General features: G+C 40.0%; 1 protein-coding gene across 1 annotated transcript; it reads right to left on the bottom strand.

Annotated features, from left to right (window-relative positions):
- Positions 1–16,753: 16,753 nt before the first annotated feature.
- On the bottom strand, positions 16,754–17,475 carry LOC113615677 (zinc finger protein 566-like). Its single transcript, XM_027098369.1, has 2 exons — positions 17,206–17,475; positions 16,754–17,056 (listed from the first exon to the last, which is right to left on the bottom strand). Exons 1-2 carry the CDS (start codon positions 17,473–17,475, stop codon positions 16,754–16,756), a joined length of 573 nt encoding a protein of 190 aa, XP_026954170.1.
- Positions 17,476–17,922: the final 447 nt, after the last annotated feature.

Raw genomic sequence — 17,922 nt, 5'->3', positions numbered from 1 at the left:
AGAAAACCCCTCATCCCGGGGAGAGACCCAGCATCCAAGCCTGGGAAGAATCCTCAGGCAGCACCAGCAGGGAGCCCCAGTGGCACTTAGTTAAAGCAGACCAAAATGGTACCACAAAGCTGCTAAAAGCTGCTAAAACTGTCAGTGGAACCACTATCCACAAAAGGAGGTTAAGACCTGCATACTAAACAGAGCAGGATACCTACCTGCTAAAATGAAAGATTAAATAGGAACCTAAGCCTCCTAACAATAGAAAATCACCCTTTAAGAACCAAAAAAATCACAATTCAAATGAGAAAAGAATCAACCGACACTAACACCAGTGTCTAGATCCAATCGATGAATTCAGTAAAGTTACAGGATTCAAAATTATCATACGGGGCTGCCCTGGTGGTGCAGTGGTTGAGAGTCCGCCTGCCAATGCAGGGGACACGGGTTCGTGCACCAGCCCAGGAGGATCCCACATGCCGCGGAGCGACTGGGCCCATGAGCCATGGCCACTGAGCCTGTGCGTCCGGAGCCTGTGCTCCCAACGGGAGAGGCCACAACGGTGAGAGGCCCGCGTACCGCAAAAAAAAAAAAAAAATTATCATACAATAAATGGTAGCATTTCTGTACACTAATGATGAATTATATGAAAACGAAATAAAGAAAATGGCCCTATTTACAATAGTATCAAAACCAATAAAATATTTAAGAATAAATTTAACCAAGGAGTTGAAAGAAATAAACTCATACTCCCTACTCAGTCTTCTGCAACACCATCCCAGTGAGTAGGGAGTGGGGATGATTGGGAATACTTCGTTATAACAAAGTACTTGAGGGTAGAAATCTGGACTTTGCTGGTGTGCTGGGATGCAGCCACAGTGTATTTTATGGTATTTTGCTGGAGTAGAGAGGTTATTCTCTAAAAGTTTTCTGTCTTGTTAGGCTTTTCTGGCCCTTTTGTTGCAGGAAGGGAGCCCCTTCCAGGGCCTGAGAGTGGGCTCTTGTCTAACACTCAGAAATGAATTGTCCGAGGAGACATACGTGCTGACAAAGCAAAACACTTTATTGGGAAGGGGCACCCAGGTGGAGAGCAGCAGGGTAAGGGAACCCAGGAGAACTGCCCTGCCACATGGCTCGTGGCTCACAGTCTTGGGATTTATGGTAATTGGGTTAGTTTCCAGGTTGTCTCTGGCCAATCATTGTGACTCAGGGTCATTCCTTGTGGCGTGTGCATCACTCAGCAAAGATGGATTCCAGTGAGAAGGATTCTGGGAGGTTGGTAGGACATATGGACTGGAATCTCCTCTCTCCTTTTGACCTTTCCTGAATTCTTCTGGTTGGTGGTAGCTTGTTAGTTCCTCATTCCTTACCAGGATCTCCTGTTGTAAGGTAACTCATGCAAGTGGTTACTATGGTGCTTGGCCAGGGTGGGCGGTTTCAGTCAGTGGTTCCCCTAACATTTTCTTTTTTTAACATCTTTATTGGATGCTTTACAATGGTGTGTTAGTTTCTCCTTTATAACAAAGGGAAACAGTTATACATATATATATATATATATCCACATATCTCTTCCCTCTTACGTCTCCCTCCCTCCCACCCTCCCTATCCCACCACTCTAGGTGGTCACAAAGCACCGAGCTGATCTCCCTGTGCTATGCGGCTGCTTCCCACTAGCTATCTGTTTTACATTTGACAGTGTATATATGTCCATGCCACTCTCTCACTTTGTCCCAGCTTACCCTTCCCCCTCCCCGTATCCTCAAGCCCATTCTCTACTAGGCCTGCTTCTTTATTCCCATCTTGCCCCTAGGTCCTTCATGACCATTTTTTTGTTTGTTTTTTAGATTCCATATATACGTGTTAGCATACGGTATTTGTTTTTCTCTTTCTGACTTACTTCACTCTGTATGACAGACTCTAGATCCATCCACCTCACAACAAATAACTCAATTTAGTTTCTTTTATGGCTGAGTAATATTCCATTGTATATATGTGCCACATCTTCTTTATCCATTCATCCGATGATGGACACTTAGGTTGCTTCCATGTCCTGGCTATTGCAAATAGTGCTGCAATGAACATTGTGGTACATGACTCTTTTTTAATTATGCTTTTCTCAGGGTATATGCCCAGTAGTGGGATTGCTGAGTCATATGGTAGTTCTATTTTTAGTTTTTTAAGGGACATCCATACTGTTCTCCATAGTGGCTGTATCAATTTACATTCCCACCAACAGTGCAAGAGGGTTCCCTTTTCTCCACACCCTCTCCAGCATTTATTGTTTGTAGATTTTTTGATTATGGCCATTCTGACTGGTGTGAGATGATATCTCATTGTAGTTTTGATTTGCATTTCTCTAATGATTAATGATGTTGAGCATTCTTTCATGTGTTTGTTGGCAATCTGTATATCTTCTTTGGAGAAATGTCTATTTAGGTCTTCTGCCCATTTTTGGATTGGGTTGTTTGTTTTTCTGCTATTGAGCTGCATGAGTTGCTTGTAAATTTTACAGATTAATCCTTTGTCAAGTAGCTTCATTTGCAAATATTTACTCCCATTCTGAGGGTTGTCTTTTTGTCTTGTTTATGGTTCCCTTTGCTGTGCAAAAGCTTTTAAGTTTCATTCGGTCCCATTTGTTTATTTTTGTTTTTATTTCCATTTCTCTAGGAGGTGGGTCAAAAAGGATCTTTCTGTGATTTATGTCATAGAGTGTTCTGCCTATGTTTTCCTCTAAGAGTTTGATAGTTTCTGGCCTTACATTTAGATCTTTAATCCACTTTGAGTTTATTTTTGTGTATGGTGTTAGAGAGTGTTCTAATTTCATTCTTTTATATGTAGCTGTCCAGTTTTCCCAGCACCACTTTTTGAAGAGGCTGTCTTTTCTCCACTCTGTTCTTGCCTCCTTTGTCAAAGATAAGGTGACCATATGTGCATGGGTTTATCTCTGGGCTTTCTATCCTGTTCCATTGATCTATATTTCTGTTTTTGTGCCAGTACCATACTGTCTTGATTACTGTAGCTTTGTAGTATAGTCTGAAGTCAGGGAGCCTGAATCCTCCAGCTCCGTTTTTCTTTCTCAACATTGCTTTGGCTATTCAGGGTCTTTTGTGTTTCCATACAAATTGTGTAATTTTTTGTTCTAGTTCTGTGAAAAATGCCAGTGGTAGCTTGATAGGGATTGCATTGAATCTGTAGATTGCTTTGGGTAGTAGACTCATTTTCACAATATTGAATCTTCCAATCCAAGAACATGAAATATCTCTCCATCTGTCTGTGTCATTTTTAATTTCTTTCAACAGTGTCTTATAGTTGTCTGCATACAGGTCTTTTGTCTCCCTAGGTAGGTTTATTCCTACGTATTTTATTCTTTTTGTTGCAATGGTAAATGGGAGTGTTTCTTTCATTTCACTTTCAGATTTTTCATCATTAGTGTACAGGAATGCAAGAGATTTCTGTGCATTAATTTTATATCTTGCTACTTTACCAGATTCATTGATTAACTCTAGTAGTTTTCTGGTAGCATCTTTAGGATTCTCTATGTATAGTATCATGTCATCTTCAAACAGTGACAGCTTTACTTCTTCTTTTCCGATTTGGATTCCTTTTATTTCTTTTCCTTCTCAGATTGCTGTGGCTAAAACTTCCAAAACTATGTTGAATAATAGTGGTGAGAGTGGGAAACCTTGTTTTGTTCCTGATCTTAGTGGAAATGGTTTCAGTTTCTCACCATTGAGGATGATGTTGGCTGTGAGTTTGTCATATATGGCCTTTGTTATGTTGAGGTAAGTTCCCTCTATGCCTACTTTCTGGAGGGTTTTTGTCATAAATGGGTGTTGAATTTTGTCGAAAGCTTTCTCTGCTTCTATTGAGTTAATCTTATGATTTTTCTCCTTCAATTTGTTAATATGGTTTATCACATTGATTTGCATATATTGAAGAATCGTTGCATTCCTGGGTTAAGCCCCACTTGATAATGGTATATGATCCTTTTAATGTGCTCTTGGATTCTGTTTGGTAGTATTTTCTTGAGGATTTTTGCATCTATGTTCATCAGTGATATTGGCCTGTAGTTTTCTCTCTTTGTGACATCTTTGGTTTTGGTATCAGGGTGATGGTGGCCTCGTAGAATGAGTTTGGGAGTGTTCCTCCCTCTGCTATATTTTGGAAGAGTTTGAGAAGGATAGGTGTTAGCTTTTCTCTAAATGTTTGATAGAATTCGCCTGTGAAGCCATCTGGTCCTGGGCTTTTGTTTGTTACAAGATTTTTAATCACAGTTTCAATTTCAGTGCTTGTGATTGGTCTGTTCATATTTTCTACTTCTTCCTGACTCAGTCTTGGCAGGTTGCGCATTTCTAAGAATTTGTGCCTTTCTTCCAGGTTGTCCATTTTTTGGCCTATAGTTGCTGGTAGTAGTCTCTCATGATCCTTTGTATTTCTGCAGTGTCAGTTGTTACTTCTCCATTTTCATTTCTAATTCTACAGATTTGGGTCTTCTCCCTTTTTTTTTTGATGAGTCTGGCTAATGGTTTATCAATTTTGTTTATCTTCTCAAAGAACCAGCTTTTAGTTTTATTGATCTTTGCTATCGTTTCCTTCATTTCTTTTTCATTTATTTCTGATCTGATATTTATGATTTCTTTCCTTCTGCTATGTTTGAGGTTTTTTTGTTCTTCTTTCTCTAATTGCTTTAGGTGTAAGGTTAAGGTTTTTTTTTGAGATTTTTCTTGTTTCTTGAGGTAGAAATGTATTGCTATAGACTTCCCTCTTAGAACTGCTTTTTCTGCACCCCATAGGTTTTGGGTCATCGTGTTTTCATTGTCATTTGTTTCTAGATATTTTTTTATTTCCTCCTTGATTTCTTCACTGATATCTTGGCTATTTAGTAGTGTATTGTTTAGCCTCCATGTGTATGTATTTTTTACAGATCTTTTTCCTGGAATTGATATCTAGTCTCATAGTATTGTGGTCGGAAAAGATACTTGATATGATTTTAATTTTCTTAAATTTACCAAGGCTTGATTTGTGACCCAAGATATGATCTGTCCTGGAGAATGTTCCATGAGCACTTGAGAAGAAAGTGTATTCTGTTGTTTTTGGATGGAATGTCCTATAAATATCAATTAAGTCCATCTTGTTTAATGTATCATTTAAAGCTTATGTTTCCTTTTTTATTTTCATTTTGGGTGATCTGTCCGTTGGAGAGCGTGGGGTGTTAAAGTCCACTACTAATGATTGTGTTACTGTTGATTTCCCCTTTTATGGCTGTTAGTATTTGCCTTATGTATTGATGTGCTTCTATGTTGGGTACATAAATATTTACAATTGTTTTATCTTTTTCTTGGATTGATCCCTTGATCATTATGTAGTGTCCTTCTTTGTCTCTTGTAATAGTCTTTGTTTTAATGTCTATTTTGTCTGTTATGAGAATTGCTGCTCCAGCTTTCTTTTGATATCCATTTGCATGGAATATATTTTTCCTTCCCCTCACCTTCAGTCTGTATGTGTCCGTACGCATGAAGTGGGTCTCTTGTAGACAGCATATATACAGGTCTTGTTTTTGTATCCATGCAGCCATTCTATTTCTTTTGGTTGGAGCATTTAATCCATTTACATTTATGGTAATTATCAATATGTATGTTCCTATTACCATTTTCTTAATTGTTTTGGGTTTGTTATTGTAGGTCTTTTACTTCTCTTGTGTTTCCTGCCTAGAGAAGTTCCTTTAGCAGTTGTTGTAAAGCTGATTTGGTGGTGCTGAATTCTCTTAGCTTTTGCTTGTCTGTAAAGGTTTTAATTTCTCCATCAAATCTGAATGAGATCTTTGCTTGGTAGAATAATCTTGGTCGTAGGTTTTTCCCTTTCATCACTTTAAATATGTCCTGCCACTCCCTTCTGGCTTGCAGAGTTTCTGCTGAAAGATCAGCTGTTAACCTTATGGGGATTCCCTTGTGTGTTATTTGTTGTTTTTCCCTTGCTGCTTTTAATATTTTTTCTTTGTATTTAATTTTTGATAATTTGATTAATATGTGTCTTGGCATGTTTCTCCTTGGATTTATCCTGTGTGGGACTCTCTGTGCTTCCTGGAGGTGATTAACTATTTCCTTTCCCATATTAGGCAAGTTTTCAACTGTAATCTCTTCATATATTTTCACAGTCCCTTTCTTTTGCTCTTCATCTTCTGGGACCCCTGTAATTCGAATGTTGGTACATTTAATGTTGTCCCAGAGGTCTCTCAGACTGTCCTCAATTCTTTTCTTTTTTTTTCTTTATTCTGCTCTGCAGTAGTTATTTCCACTATTTTATTTTCCAGGTCACTTTTCTGTTCTTCTGCCTCAGTTATTCTGCTATTGATCCCTTGTAGGGAATTTTTAATTTCATTTATTGTGTTGTTCATCACTGTTTGTTTGCTCTTTAGTTCTCTTAGGTCCTTGTTACATGTTTCTTGTCTTTTCTCCATTCTATTTCCAAGATTTTGGGTCATCTTTACTATCATTATTCTGAATTCTTCTTCAGGTAGACTGCCTATTTCCTCTTAATTTGTTAGGTCTGGTGGGTTTTTACCTTGCTCCTTCATCTGCTATGTGTTTTTCTGTCTTCTCATTTTACTTAACTTACTGTGTTTGGGGTCTCCTTTTCACAGGCTGCAGGTTCGTAGTTCCTGTTGTTTTTGGTGTCTGTCCCCAGTGGCTAAGGTTTGTTTAGTGGGTTGTGCAGGCTTCCTGGTGGAGTGGATTTGTGCCTGTGTTCTGGTGGATGAGGCTCGATCTTGTCTTTCTGGTGGGCAGCTCCATGTCTGGTGGTGTGTTTTGGGGTGTCTGTGGCCTTATTATGATTTTAGGCTGCCTCTCTGCTAATGGGTGGGGTTGTGTTCCTGTTTTGCTAGTTGTTTGGCATAGGGTGTCCAGCACTGGAGCTTGCTGGTTGTTCAGTGGAGCTGGGTCTTGGCATTGACATGGAGATCTCTGGGAGATTTTTGCTGTTTGATATTACGTGGAGCTGGGAGGTCTCTTGTGGACCAGTGTCCTGAACTTGGCTCTCCCACCTCAGAGGCACAGCCCTGACGCCTGGCTGCAGCACCAAGAGCCTGTCATCCACATATCTCAGAATCAAAGGGAGAAAGAAAAAAGAAAGAAAGAAAGAAGAAGATCAAATAAAGTGATTAAAATAAAAATTTAAAAATAATTATTGAAAAATATTTTTAAAGTAATTAAAACAGAAAGAAAGAAGAGAGCAACCAAACCAAAAAACAAATCCACCAATGATAACAAGCACTAAAAAGTATACTAAAAAAACAAAAACACTGATAGACAGAACCCTAGGACAAATAGTAAAAGCAAAGCTATACAGACAAAATCACACACAGAATCATACACATACACACTCACATAAAGAGAAAAAGGGAAAAATATATATATATCGTTGCTCCCACAGTCCACCTCCTCAATTTGGGATGATTTGTTGTCTATTCAGTTATTCCACAGATGTAGGGTACATCAAGTTGACTGTGGAGATTTAATCCACTGCTCCTGAGGCTGCTGGGAGAGATTTCCCTTTCTCTTCTCTGTTCGCACAGCTCCCGGTGTTCAGCTTTGGATTTGGCCCCGCCTCTGCACGTAGGTCGCCTGAGGGTTCGCTCAGATAGGACGGAGTTAAAGGAGCAGCTGATTCAGGGGCTCTGGCTCACTCAGGCGGCGAGGAGGGAGGGGCAAGCCTACGGTGGCAGAGGGTGGCAGAGCCGGGCGTGACATTGCAACAGCCTCAGGCACGCCACGTGTTCTCCTGGGGCAGTTGTGCCTGGATCACGGCACCCTGGCAGTGGCGGGCTGCACAGGCTCTCGAAGGGGAGGTGTGGATAGTGACCTATGCTCGCACACAGGCTTTTTGGTGGCGGCAGCAGCAGCCTTAGCATCTCATGCCCATCTCTGGGGTCCGCGCTGATAGCCACAGCTCGCACCCGTCTCTGGAGCTCCTTTAAATGGCCCTCTCCTCCCGTACCAGGGAACAAAGAGGCTAGAAAAATTCTCTTGCCTCTTCGGCAGTTCCAGACTTTTTCCCAGACTCCCTTCCGGCTAGCTGTGGTGCACTTGCCCCCTTCAGGCTGTTTCATCCAGCCAACTCCAGTCCTCTCCCTGGGGTCTGAGCTCTGAAGCCTGAAGCCCGAGCCTCAGCTCCCAGCCCCCACCCGCCCCAGCAGGCAAGCAGACAACCTCTTGGGCTGGTGAGTGCTGGTCGGCACCGATCCTCTCTGCGGGAATCTCTACGCTTTGCCCTCTGCACCCCTGTTGCTGTGCTCTCCTCCGTGGCTCTGAAGTCTCTCCCCTCCGCCACCCGCAGTCTCCACCCGTGAAGGGGCTTCTAGTGTGTGGAAACCTTTCCTCCTTCACAGCTCCCTCCCACTGGTGCAGGTCCCGTCCCTATCCTTTTGTCTCTGTTTATTCTTTTTTCTTTTGCCCTACCCAGGTGCGTGGGGAGTTCTTGCCTTTTGGGAGGTCTCCTGTCTTCTGCCAGCATTCAATAGGTGTTCTTTAGGAGTTGTTCCACATGTAGATGTATTTCTGATGTATTTGTGGGGAGGAAGGTGATCTCCACGTCTTACTCTTCCGCCATCTTGAAGCTCCCCCTAGCATTTTGACTAGAGATTTGGGGGGGCTTTTTTTTTTTTGTCTGCACCCTGTGGCATTCCTGAATTGTTGGCTTCTTCAGCTCTAAGTCTAGGATATACAAGGCAAAAAGAAAACCCAAAGAACTGACCAGCATTTTGTTCCTTGGGTCCTGTGATATTGTGATTTATAATGAACATATATTTAGTCTTTGTCCCTATTTCTGGCACAGAGCTCCTAAAATCCTTGTAATTTCCTGTAATGAAAGATAAAGGTGTCTCTTGTTATGTTTGGACAATGGCTAAGGATGAGGACTGGTTGCCAGGAGAACCAACCATGTGATTAGAGGGTTGGAATTTTCAGTCCCACCCTCACCTCCCCAACTTCCAGGGAGTGGAGAGGGGCTGGAGATTGAATTCAATCACCAGTGGCCAGTGATTTAATCAATCATGCCCATGTAACGAGGCCTCCATAACAGCCCAAAGGGCAAGGTTCAGAGAGCTTCTGGGATGGTGAACACTCGGAGATATGGGGAGAGTGGCACACCTAGAGAGGGCATGGAGGCTCCTTATTTGTCCCCCATACCTTGCCCTATGCATCTCTTCCATCTGGCTGTTCCTGAATTATATCCTTTTATAATAACCTGGTAATCCAATAAATAAAATGTTTCTCTTGAATTCTGTGAGCAGCTCTAGCAAATTTATCAAACCCAAGGAAGGGGTCATTGGAATCTATATCCTATCAGAAGCCCAGGTGACAACTTGGACTTGAGATTGGCATCTGAAGTGAAGGGATCAGTCTTGTGGATCTGAGCCATTAACATGTGGAATCTAGTGCTATCTCCAGGTAAACAGTGTCAGAATTGAGTTGAATTGTAGGACACCCAGCTGGTGTCCAAGAATTCCATGATGGGGGACTTCCCTGGTGGCCCAGTGGTTAAGAATCCGCCTGCCGTGCAGGGGACACGGGTTCAAGCCCTGGTCCGGGAAGATCCCACATGCTACAGAGCAACTGAACCCGTGCACCACAACTGCTAAGCCTGCATTCTGGAGCCCGCAAGCCACGACTACTGAGCCCACATGCTGCAACTACTGAAGCCTGCGTGCCTAGAGCCCATACTCTGCATCAAGAGAAGCCACCACAGTGAGAAGCCCACACACTGCAACGAAGAGTAGCTCCTGCTCGCCAACTAGAGAAAGCCCGCACGCGGCAATGAAGACCCAACGCAGCCCCAAATTAATTAATTAATTACCAAAAAAAACCCACGAATTGCATGATGGTGTGGGGAAACCCCACCTCCCACACACTGAAAGTAAGTGCAGACTCCTTAGGTCCCAAGAACCGTTGTCTTTCTGCCTTCTTCTCTCCACATTTCAGAGCCTTCTTATGTTTGATTTATTTGTAATTTCCAGGGATTTAGTTGTACTTAGAGGAATGAACAGGGAAAAAGTGCATCTACTCCATCTTTCCAGAAAAATAGAATTGTTCTGAGAATTATGTGAGGCAGTGATTCTCAACTAGAGGTGATAATGCCCCCCAGGGAAGGGAGCATTTGGCAGTCTGGAGACTTTTTTGGTTGTCACAACTGGTCGGTGGGGGTGCTGCTCACATCTAAGTGAGTAGAGGCTAGGGATGCTGCTAAACATCCTACAGTGCACAGGATGGCTCCCACAACAAAGAATTATCTAGCCCCAAATATTAATAGTACCAAGTTTTAGAAGCCCTGCTGTGACTTTGTGAAAGGACATTGTGAACTACTAGACACCATTTATCATTACCATCATGAGAGAAAAACATGTTTATGTGCATTTGAGCAAGCTGCCTCCACAGATCAAAGGTTTTTTCCCTGTTGTTTTACATCAGTATATGACAAGAATCTGGACATTTAAAGCTTCTACGCTATAGGCTAAGAGATTTTAAGCTTCTATACTGTAAGCAGAGAGCACCAAACACAGAACACTGCACACACTAGGCAGTTTATAAATGCCTACTATCCAGCACACAACAGAGCTTTTCAATCTAGAGAGGTCTGTGGATCTTCCAAAGAGCAAACCTTAAGGAGAATAAGAAGATGACATTAATATAAGCTTCCAAGCAGGTACATTAAAAATGAATATTCTAAATACAGGTATCAGGCATCAGCAACATTTTCCCGTTGCTGGCCTGAGGAGGATTCAAAGGAAAGAAAGATCCAGGTGGCAGATACCAAACTACTAATGAAGCTCAGGTTTCCATTTTAAATGCCTCTGTCTCCCAACTCCAAATGTTGTTCCTAATAACCTTAATAATCTCTTTACACTATCAAGGATAAGTATCAAGGGGTCTGTGGAGGGCAGTAAAAGCGGATAAGAGTAGAAGATAATGGGGTGAAGTTGGGAATATAGAAATCATATCACAAATTTGTAGCATAGGCAAGAGAAGTGGAAATTTCAGTGCCTGACAAAACCAAAAAACTGCAAATCAGGGTTAGACAGCCACCTTGGGAACACAACTCAGATGGGTGGAGGATGGATGGATGGATGGGACAGTTTATCCAGCCTAGACCTGACTCTACTGATATTAAACGAAAAATGCTCAATTAACTTCTCAGATATCTTCATTTTCTTGCATGACATATTAAGGACTTACTACTTACCAAAACCTTTCTTCCCTTCTTGAGCTGGCAAGTATCAATTTATGTCTTCTATATTTTAGGAAGTATCCCCACATTCTAAAGTACTAGTGTTAAATAGTCTGTTTTCCTTACATGTACACACACACAGGGAGACAGCCCAGTCCACTGGCTTTGGAGTACCTGGGTTTAAATTTATGGGTTCAAATTCAGCTCCTTGCCAGGTATCTGACCAAAGGTTGTTATTTATAACTCTCTCAGTGCTTGATTACCCTCTTTTTTTTGTTTTGTTTTGTTTTTTTGGCTACACCATGAGGTTTACAGAAACTTAGTTCCCCAACCAGGGATTGAACCCTGGCGCCACGGTGGTGAAAACACCGAGTCCTAACGCCTGGACAGCCAGGGAATTCCTGCTTACCCTCATTTTCTAATAGCAAGAATATTGTAAGGAATAAATGAAAAATGTCTGCTAAAGTTTCTACCACAGTTCCTAGCATTTTGATCCATGAAGGATAACTGTTGGTATAATAATATTTATATTATATATAATGTATTAATATAAAATATTATTATTGGCCTTCCACACCCTTCTCAATCTCTTCAACTGACAAGCACTCACCTAACCACTCTGTCTTTATCCATTCCTGTTGACATATTTTCTAGCTTCCACTTCTGTGCCAATGAGATCTACATTCAGAATTCCAAGTCTGAAGTATCCTGGCTTTATACCTGTGTAGGATAATCTTTATTTGGTTTCCATATCTGTCAACAATTGCCACACTAATCCTGTATAATGAAACACCCCAAAACTCAGTAGCTTAACAGAACCATCATTTATTCTCATTCTTAAGTCTATAGGTTGGCTGGGAGTCAGCTGGTCCAGGCTCGACTGGATCCAAGCGCAAATTACATATAGGTCTTTTCCACGTGTCTCTCTCATCCTCCCTAGACCACAGGACTACCCAAGACAATTTCTTATCATAGTAATGACAGAAGCTTCTGAAGGGGCAGTAGAAACACATGACTGTTAAGCTTAGTCTCAGGGCTGGTACACTGTCACTTGTGCCTACCTCATTGGCAAGAGCAAGTCATATGACTATGCCCAACATCAGTGGGGCAGAGAAATAGACTGTAGCTTCAGTGGAAGCATATGGAAAGTCACACAGCAAAGAGCAGAGATATGGAGAGGGTTGAAGAATTGGCAACAATAATGCAATTGAGCATAGTTTCCTATACTCCTCTTGCTGATCCTCAATTTCTTGTTGGCCCATTATGTGCCTCAACCTCACACTTCAGAGCCCAGGCTTGAGTAACATTGTTTTCTTTCCTGCATCAGAGTGATTGACCAGAACCCATTGTTCATTTACCAAACAATAAACAAGGCATAATGGGGGAAACAATCATGTGTGAAGCCTGGTTCCTGCTCTCAAGGTATTCCCAGACTGGTGTAGAAGGTAGAACAAAAGAATAAATAATTCTACTAGAAAGCAGAATGTGGGGGGCACCCTAAAATATAAATGTGATAAATTTACCATATGACCCCACAATTCCACTCCTAGGTATCTGTATGCAGTAAATGAAAATATCTACCCACAAAAAAACTTGTACATGAACGTTTACAGTATTATTATTTATAAATGTCAGTAAGTGAAAACAACACAAATGTTCATTAACTAATGAATGGACAAGGAAAATGTGGTATATTCATACAATGGAATATTATTTGGTAATTAAAAAGAATGATGTACTGGTACATGCTAAAGCATGGATGAATCTCAAAAACATTATGATAAGTGAAAGAAGCCAGACACAGAAGACCCCACATATTGTACAACTGCATTTGTATGAAAAGTCCAGACATCAAATCAATTGAGACAGAAAGTAGATTAGTTGTTGTCAGGGCCTGCAAGTGGGCAAGGGGATCTTGTTGGGCTTATCGAAATGTTCTAAAACTGAATTGTGGTAATGGCTGCACAATTTGTTATACTTACTAAAATTCATTGAATTGGGTGAATTGAAATGGGTGAATTTTGGGCTTCCCTGGTGGTGCAGTGGTTGAGAGTCCGCCTGCCGATGCAGGGGACGCAGGTTCGTGCCCCTGTCCGGGAGGATCCCACATGCCGCAGAGCGGCTGGGCCCATGAGCCATGGCCGCTGAGCCTGTGCGTCCGGAGCCTGTGCTCTGCAGCGGGAGAGGCCACAGCAGTGAGAGGCCCGCGTACCGCCAAAAAAAAAAAAAAAAAGAAAGAAAGAAATGGGTGAATTTCATGACGTAAATATTACCTCAAAAAAGTTGTTTTTTAAAAAAAAAGGAAAAATTTGTGCAGCCAATGTACAATGGCAACTATTAGATGTCTTAGGAAGTTAAATGTTACTACATATGTTGGCTTTTGTGATTTTTTAAAATGTTTAACTTGTGGTTTTCTAAATATTTCAATTTTGTACCTATTTCTGGATTCTTGAAAGATGGACCCCAAATGATATATGCTTCAGATTTTAAAAACCCAGATTCATGACAGTCTGATGGGTAATAACAGACATAAATGCTTTAAAAATTCAAGTTAAGATTTTGAATACTAAATTAAGATTTAACAATTCATTCAATGACAGTGAAAGTTGAGAGAGAAGAACATTTTTATTTTCCATGTACATATGTCACCAAAATGAATGGAGAGACATGGCATTAGATACACTAATACAAAGAAATAAAGCAGGAATGCTCTCTCACTCATGCTCTACCTGGTCAGGAGGGACTGTGGTCCAGGGATCCCCAGGTCCAGCCATGTGATAGAGGGGGCCCCAAACTTAGTTATCTTGGATCCCTTTGGTCAGGATTCTTCACAAATGCTTTGTATTGCCCAAAGTTGAGAAGAGACTGGAGAGAATGTATATTTGAGGCTGAAGTTTGACAGCCTATGTGAACTGTGCTGTGGCTGAGGAGAAATAAAAAGACAATTTAACATGGGGAGGGGGAAGGGTAAGCTGGGACGAAGTGAGAGAGTGGCATAGACTTATATATACTACCAAACGTAAAATAGATAGCTAGTGGGAAGCAGCCGCATAGCACAGGGAGATCAGCTCGGTGCTTTGTGACCACCTAGAGGGGTGGGATAGGGAGGGTGGGAGGGAGGCTCAAGAGGGAGGGGATATGGGGATATATGTATACATATAGCTGATTCACTTTGTTATACAGTAGAAACTAACACACCATTGTAAAGCAATTGTACTCCAATAAAGATGTTTAAAAAAAAAAGAATTTAATAAATGATGGCTGAAAATGTGGTTTTTAAAACTTAATAGTAGATATTTGTATTTATTAGGTACCATTAAGTTAGGGATACTATATTCATTGGTTTGTTCATTCATTGCATTTATGTATAAAATTTATTTTAGCTAAAAACAAAAAACAAAAACAGTTTACCTCCCACCCCCTGCCTCCAATTTGTTCTCTGTATCTATTAGCTTGGTGTTTGGTGTGTGTGTGTTTGTGTGTTTATATTTATTTTATAGTCTACATATAAGAGAGATCATACAGTATTTGTCTTTCTCTATCTGACTTATTTCACCTAACATAATGCCCTTGAAGTCCATTCATGTTGTTGCAGATGACAAGATTTCATTCTTTTTATGGCTGAAAAATTGAGACATGCATAGATATAGATATATGTATATATTCATTCATCCATCAACGGACACCAATGTTGTTTCCATATCTTGGCTATTGTGAATAATGCTGCAATGAACATGAGGGTGCAGTTATCTCTTTGAATTACTGTTTTCATTTTCTTTAAATAAATACCCAGAAGTGGGATTGCTGGATCCTTAGTTCTATTTTTAAGTTTTTGTGTAACCTATCCAGTATTATCTGTAGTGGGTAAAGCTATTTACATTGCCACCAGCAGTGCACAGGGATTCCCTTTGCTGCACATCGTCAAGGAAAATCCTTGTGCACTGTTGGTGGGAATGTAAATTTTTGCAGCCACTGTGGAGAACAGCATGGAGTTTCCTCAAAAAATTAAAAATAGAAATACCATGTAATCCAGCAATTCCACTTCTGGGTATTTATCCTAAGAAAATTAAACACTAACTTGAAAAGATATCTACACCCCTGTGTTCATTGCAGCATTTATTTACAATAGCCAAAATGTGGAGAAGTTCTATGTATCTGCTGATAATGAGTGGATAAAGAAAATGTGATATACACAATGGAAAATTATTCAGCCATAAAAAGAAAGAAATCCTGCCCTTTTTGCCAACAAGGATGCACCCTAAGGGCATTATGTTAAGTGAAATAAGTCAGAGAAAGGTACTGTATGATCTCACTTATACCTGGAATCTAAAAACAAAAAAATGGAAGTCATATATACAGAGAACAGTTTGGTCATTGCCAGAGGAGAGGGTGGGTGGGTAAAATGAGTGAAGGATGTCATAAGGTGCAAAATTCCAGTTATAAAATAAATGTCATGTAGTGTACAGCATGATAACTATAGTAAATAACACTATTGTATATTTGAAAGTAACTAAGAGAGTAGATCTTAAAATTTCTCATCACAAGAAAAAAATTTTTGTAGCTATGTGTGGTGACAGATGTTACCTAGACTTATTGTGGTGATCACTTTGCAATATGTATAATTATCAAATCATTATGTTGTACACCTAAAACTAATACAATTTTATATGTTTATTATATCTCAATTTAAAAATAAAAAACAACTTATTATAGTATAGAGGTTAAGTGTTTCGAAGTCAAGCTGACATTTTCCCTTTCTCAAGTTACATTGTAAGTTATATAACCTTAATTTCCTCATCAATAAAATGGGTTTACTATTAAAAAAAGAATTGTACGTACTCCAGAGAAGAAAATAATTATTGTCAGAATCACATTAAATTTACATAAGAAATTCCCTGCATCATGATAGTTAGTTTTATATAATGTATTCAGCAGCATAAACACTACATTATTTGGAACCATCCATATATGAAGTTGGTTACTGTGTAGTTCCATTTGTTTTCACTTTCCCAAGCTTCATACTCCACAGTGAACACAATTGTGATTTTAAATTGCTTTCCTTCGTTTTCCATAAAAATTTTGGAATTACATGCCTAACAAGAATTTCTATAAAAATGCTTTCAAAATATATCAACATAATAGCTTCCTCTTTGTACGAATTTTCTAGTTTAAGAAGACCTCAGCCATATTGTTCACTGTTCCACATTCAGTAAATTTATAGGTTTTTCTCCCTTGTGGGAGTTCTATAATGTGTAATTAGCTCTCACTGCCATGCAAGAGCCATCCTGTGTTAAGTACAGGTTTTCCCTACATTGAATCCTCTTATGTATGAGTTCTGGCTTTTCAGTCTTTTCCATATTAATTGCTTTAATGAGGTTTTTCACTAGTATGAATTAAATGATCCTTAACAAATTGTGCATTACAGGAAAAGACTTTTCAACATCCAGTATGTTCAGATGGATTTTCTTCAGCACAAATATTCTTCTGTCTAATGAGTTATTCCTTCCTAATGAAGTGTCTCCCATAATTATATTCATGGTGCTTCTCACCACCATGTATTAATGAGGTATGATTGCTGAGAGAAGGCTTTCCAACTTTCATTACACTCATGGGGTTTCTCTTCAGAATGAATCCTCTGACATCGGATGAGTTTTGATTTCCTGCTGAAGGCTTTCCAATATTCAATACATTCATGGGGCTTTTCCCCAGTATGACTTTTCTGATGTGTCTTAGGACCTGCCTTACAAGATAAGGCTTTTCTACATTCTGCACATTCATGGGGTATCTCCCCAGTATGAATCTTCTGATGAATAGTAAGTTCTGTTTTACTTCTGAAGGGTCTTCTACACTATTTACAATCATGTGGTTTTTCACCAGTATGAATTAACTGATGCTTAATGAGGTGTCCTTTCTGGGAGAAGGCTTTCTCCTCAGAATGAACCTTCTGATGTCTGATGAGTTCTGGCTTCAATCTGAAAGCTTTCCCACATTCATTACTTTCAAAGGGTTTTTTCCGGTATGAATTTTCTGATGCCTGATGAGGGGTGCTTTTAGGGAGAAAGATTTTCTACATTTGGTACATTCATAGGGTTTCTCTCCAGTATGAATTGTCCAGGGCTTGCAGAGATCTAGGTTACATAAGTTTTTCCCACACTCAGCACATTCATAGGACTTCTCCCAAGTGTGAATTTTCTGATGTGTCTTGAGATCTACCTTATGAGAAAAGCCTTTTCCACATTCTGTACATTCATTGGCTTTATCTCCCATATTTATTTCCCTCTGATGTATAATGAATGTTGTCTTACTTCTGAAGGCTTTCTCACATCTTTTGCTGTCATAAGTTTTCTCACCAATATGAATTAACAGATGTCTTACAAGATGAGTTTCTGAGAGAACGCTTTCAAACATTTAGAACACTCATAAGGTTTTAACTGAGTATAATTTCTCTGATGGATACTAAGTTCTGAATTACCACCTCTAAGTTGACTTAAAATTTGCCTTGATTTGCCACAATTTGTTAATTTTCTAAAATGGAGCAAAGCAAAGTATCTCTTGTGAAATGATCCAACATCTCAAAAGGGAAGAAATATTCTTCAGAAATTCCCACTTTTGTGGTTTCAAATCTAAATTCTTCATCTGAAAGGAGAAGGAAGATAAAATTGGCTCAACAAGACATATAAAATCAGACAGAAACCAAGCTATGCAGCCCACAAT

Source organism: Aethalodelphis obliquidens, unplaced genomic scaffold (genome assembly GCF_003676395.1).
Source record: "Aethalodelphis obliquidens isolate GAN/ISIS:26980383/991018 unplaced genomic scaffold, ASM367639v1 scaffold122, whole genome shotgun sequence".
NCBI classification, from domain to species: domain Eukaryota; kingdom Metazoa; phylum Chordata; class Mammalia; order Artiodactyla; family Delphinidae; genus Aethalodelphis; species Aethalodelphis obliquidens.
The sequence above is the reverse complement of the archived record's forward strand: the minus strand, read 5'-3'. Positions and strand labels throughout refer to the sequence as shown.